Here is a 5327-nt window from a genome sequence, read left to right on the forward strand (position 1 = left end):
CCCACCTGAAATACCCAGCTTAGGTAACCTACTGTGGGGACAGAACAGATTTCTTCTGAAAGCCACTGGGTTCCGAAATTAGTTTCTGAGATTCTGGGATCAGCCAGAGAGTTCGTACATGGGCAGTGACTCGGGGTCTCATTGAGGTGGGGAGGAAAGTGCAGAGTCCAGCCCAATCCCATGAGGCCTTGCATGTCTTGTCACTGCAGGCCCAAACCTGTCTGTCCAATGGCCTCTGGAAGATGGTGGCCACTGAGCCACCAAGTGGGATCAGGCGGAGACACACCCCCTTTCCCCCTTGTGGTGGTCTGTCGCCGGTAGCTCATTGTGGGTATCGGGCACATCTCTGCAAAAAGCCGCTGGGTTCCGAGATTTATCTCTGAGTCTCTGGGATCATAGCCTTTAAGAGGTTTGATCAGGAACCAGAGAGACCTTGCCTCCAATTATATAGCTGAGCAGGAAACGGTTTGTTGGTGTGTCTTGCACATACCTAACATTGGCTGTTTACTTTCTTGGAAGACTTTGCCCAAAGTTTTTGGAGTCTGGCCAAAGGCACAGCATCAATTTTGGAGTATCTGGAAGTCTGATGGTGCCATCAGGCTGCTGATGCAGTCGCCTTACAGGCACATATTGACCTGCTGGCGGTACCATAATCCCAGGTTGTAGAAATTCTATATATGGAAAAAAAAAAACACCAATAGTGGGGTTGGAATCACTGTGAAGCTACTAGGATGCTAGCCTCCCCATCCGATAGGTACCCAGCAGCACCACAGAATAATTCCTGATATGCACAACCAGAAGTAAACCTTGTGCATCAAAGAATCCCTTCCAACTGCCTTGAATAAAAGCAGCTATTAAAATTAATCCAAAGAGGGGCTGAAGTGATAGCAGAGCGGGTAAGAGGTTTGACTTGCACGTGACCAACCCGGGTTCGAATCCCAGAAACAATATGGTCCCCTGAGCTTTACCAGGAGTAATTCCTGAGTGCATAAGTCAGGAGAAACCCATGTGAAACGCTGAGTGTGACACAAAAAACAAAAAAATATATATAATCCAAAGAGTAAATTTTCAAGGCATATACCTCTCATTTGTCTAAACAAAACCCAAAGTGCCAAACCCAGCACTGAAGCCAATGAAAATGACTGACGGCAAAAGTGTCCCTTTCCTTTGGGGGCTGCCTGTGAACATATGTGGAGTTTCGATAAGTGTTAGGTCCAGTCCAAAGGCTCAAAACAGGGTCCTTCACAGTCTCCAGTAGGGAGGAATGAGATGACCAACACCTCCACTCTTTGCAAGCTCCTCACACCAAGGCCTGAAGTCCATGTGCCCAACCTCCAGTGCCGTCTTGGACCTGGATCGATGGTGGCTGCAGGGGCCCTCGGGATAACGCACCTTCACCCATGACACCTGAGTGACAGAACAGCACCCAATGCACCCCTCAAAAGCTCCACATCCACTAAAGCCTGGATATCCAGAACAAGTAACAAACAAGCGTGAATGCACCATACAAGCTGGCTTGATCTGGCGCTCAAGTGGCCAAACCAGGGTGCTCAAGCATCCCAAATCCTAACACAGGAAACACGGAAGAATGAAGGATTACCTATTTTCCCATTTTCAAAGTATTCAATGCTGCATCTTGGTTGATTTCTGCCATAATTCCCGCTAACCAGCCCCACTGGGCCAAGCCAGAAGCATAGCAAACAACAACAGAGTAGTGAGCCATTACAGCTCTGAGCAGGAGGGTGTTTATTCAGTTTATTCAGTCACCTTCCTCCTTATTTTCATCACCATGACCCATTATTTACAAGTTAACACACAAGCAGTTCCAAGCACAAGAATACTGGCATAGGTGCAGCCCGGGTAAAAATCAGCAAGCTTCAGCAAAGTACTTCCCACATTCCTTACATATATACGGTTTCTCTCCACTGTGAATTCTCCTATGTATAGTCAATTGCGAGGATGAAGTAAAGGCCTTTCCGCATTCCTTACATATATATGGTTTCTCTCCAGTGTGAATTCTCCTATGTACACAAAGGTATGAGGCTTCAGCAAAGGACTTTCCACATTCCTTTTTTTTTCAGATTCTATTTTTATTTTATTTTACTTAAATTTTTGGGGGGATCCACAGCTGGCTGTGCTCAGGGCTTATTCTTTTTTATTTTTTATTTTTTTACAGTTGTACATTTACAATTTTTTTTTGTGCTTGGGTTTCAATTATACAATGATCAGATACCCATCCCTCCACCAGTGCCCGTTTTTCACCACCATGGATAATATCCCTCCCACCCCCATCCCCCCATCCCCCCCCTGCCTCTGTGGCAGGACAATCCCCTGTGTTCTCTCTCTCCGTTTGGGTGTTGTGGTCTGCAAAAGAGGCATTGAGTGGCAAACATGTTCAGTCCATAGTCTACTTTCAACATGCATCTCCCCTCCTGGGAGGATCCTCCAAACATCCTTTATTTGGTGCTCCCTTCTCTATCTGAACTGCCCTTTCCTCTAGGATACCCGGCTGGCCTCTAAGTTATGGAGTAATCCTCCTGGTGCTGATCTCAGCTATTCTTGGGTATTAATCTCATACTTTGTTACTTTATATCCCCCAGATGAATGCAATCTTTCTATGTCTATCCCTCTCTTTCTGACTCATTTCGCTTAGCATGATACTTTCCATATTGTACCACTTGTATGTAAATTTCATGACTTCATCTTTTCTAACAGCTACATAGTACTCCATTGTGTAGATGTACCAAAGTTTCTTTAACCAGTCATCTGTTCTTGGGCATTCAGGTTTCTTCCAGTTTCTGGCTATTGTAAAGAGTGCTGCAATGAACAAACAAGTGCAGATGTCACTTCGACTATACATTTTTGCTTCTCTGGGATATATTCCCAGGAGTGGTATTGCTGGGTTAAATGGGAGCTCAATTTCTAATTTTTTGAGAATCGTCCATACTGTTGTCCAGAAGGGCTGACCAGTGGACATTCCCACCAACAGTGAAGGAGTGTCCCTTTCTCGCCACATCCACGCCAACATTCCTTACATATATTATGGTTTATCTCCAGTGTGAATTCTCCTATGTACACTAAGTCTTGAGGCTCCAGCAAAGGCCTTTCCACATTCCTTACATATATACGGTTTCTCTCCAGTGTGAATTCTCCTATGTATAGTAAGGTTTGAGGATTTAGCAAAGGCCTTCCCACATTCCTTACATATATACGGTTTCTCTCCAGTGTGAATTCTCCTATGTACACTAAGGCTTGAGGCATCAGCAAAGGACTTCCCACATTCCTTACATATATACGGTTTCTCTCCAGTGTGAATTCTCCTATGTATAGTAAGGCTTGAGGATTTAGCAAAGGCCTTCCCACATTCCTTACATATATACGGTTTCTCTCCAGTGTGAATTCTCCTATGTACACTAAGGCTTGAGGCATCAGCAAAGGACTTCCCACATTCCTTACATATATACGGTTTCTCTCCAGTGTGAATTCTCCTATGTACACTAAGTCTTGAGGCCAAAATAAAGGCCTTTCCACATTCCTTACAAACATAGGGTCTCTCTCCAGTGTGAATTTTCCAATGTTCACTAAGTCTTGAGGCCAAAGCAAAGGCCTTTCCACATTCATTACATATATACGGTTTCTCTCCAGTGTGAATTCTCCTATGTACATTAAGGCTTGAGGCTGTAGCAAAGGCCTTTCCACATTCCTTACATATATACGGTTTCTCTCCAGTGTGAATTCTCCTATGTACAGTAAGTTTTGAGGCTCCAGCAAAGGCCTTCCCACATTCCTTACATATATACGGTTTCTCTCCAGTGTGAATTCTCCTATGTACACGAAGGCTTGAGGCTTCAGCAAAGGACTTCCCACATTCCTTACATATATACGGTTTCTCTCCAGTGTGAATTCTCCTATGTACACTAAGCTTTGAGGATTCAGCAAAGGACTTCCCACATTCCTTACATATATACGGTTTCTCTCCAGTGTGAATTCTCCTATGTACACTAAGTTTTGAGGATTCAGCAAAGGACTTCCCACATTCCTTACATATATACGGTTTCTCTCCAGTGTGAATTCTCCTATGTACACTAAGCTTTGAGGATTCAGCAAAGGACTTCCCACATTCCTTACATATATACAGTTTCTCTCCAGTGTGAATTCTCCTATGTACACTAAGTTTTGAGGCCAAAATAAAGGCCTTTCCACATTCCTTACAAACATAGGGTCTCTCTCCAGTGTGGATTTTCCAATGTTCACTAAGTCTTGAGGCCAAAGCAAAGGCCTTTCCACATTCCTTACACATATATGGTTTCACTCCAGTGTGAATTCTCCTATGTGCAATAAGTCCTGAGGCTCCAGCAAAGGCCTTCCCACATTCCTTACATGTATACGGTTTCTCTCCAGTGTGAATTCTCCTATGTACACCAAGGCTTGAGGATTGAGCAAAGGCCTTCCCACATTCCTTACATTTATACGGTTTCTCTCCTGTGTGAATTCTCCTATGTACACTAAGATTTGAGGCTTTCGCAAAGGCTTTCCCACATTCCTTACATATATATTGTTTCTCTGCAGTGTGAATTCTCCTATGTACACCAAGACTTGAGGCTTTCGCAAAGGCCTTCCCACATTCCTTACATATATACGGTTTCTCTCCAGTGTGAATACTTCTATGTATACTGAGGCCTGAGGATCGAGTAAAGGCATTAGCACACTCCTGACATATAGAAGGCTTCTCTGCACTATGAGTTTTCATAGGTCCATTAAAACTAGAGGTCTGAATGAAGGCCTTCCCACATGTCTGACATTCATGAGGTTTCTCTCCTGTATGAATTCTCCTATGCATAAGATGTGATGATTGATCAAAGGCCTTCCCACATGTTTCACATGCAAAAGGTTTCGCTCCTGAATTTATATTCATATGGTCATGATGGAGTAACCCTTGACTCACACTTTGTTCTTGGGGCTGACATTTCTGGGGATTCTGTCCACTATGGTTTTCTAAGGGTACACCACAGTACTGAGAACATGGGGAGGCTCCTCCACATTCCTTACACCTATATGGGTTCTGCTCACGGTGACTGTGGTTGAGGGTATGTTGCTGTGAGGGACGAACTATAAACAGTGCTTCTCTCCCTAGCAGGTACCCCATTGGGGAATTTTGTGTCTGTGAACTGAGAATAACACACTCCAAGGAACTTTCTCCAGGAGAGGGCTTCTTCAGAGTGAGGTAGCTCTCACCATTCTGATCACCCTCAGAAGAAATCCCGCCTGTCTCATCGTCCTCATGGGGCTGAGGGCAGGATTGATCAGTCGAGACATTATCATATAGT

At 44.3% G+C, this 5327-nt stretch overlaps 1 protein-coding gene across 1 annotated transcript; it reads right to left on the reverse strand.

Annotated features, from left to right (window-relative positions):
- Positions 1-3199: 3199 nt before the first annotated feature.
- Positions 3200-4573, reverse strand: LOC130022315 (zinc finger protein 345-like; the record flags this gene model as incomplete). Its single annotated transcript, XM_056113061.1, has 2 exons — positions 3200-3824; positions 4137-4573. Coding segments are annotated over 2 exons (1062 nt in total), but the record flags the coding sequence as incomplete, so codon positions are not given.
- Positions 4574-5327: the final 754 nt, after the last annotated feature.

The sequence above is a fragment of the Sorex fumeus genome, unplaced genomic scaffold, assembly GCF_029834395.1.
Source record: "Sorex fumeus unplaced genomic scaffold, SorFum_2.1 ptg000019l, whole genome shotgun sequence".
NCBI lineage: Eukaryota > Metazoa > Chordata > Mammalia > Eulipotyphla > Soricidae > Sorex > Sorex fumeus.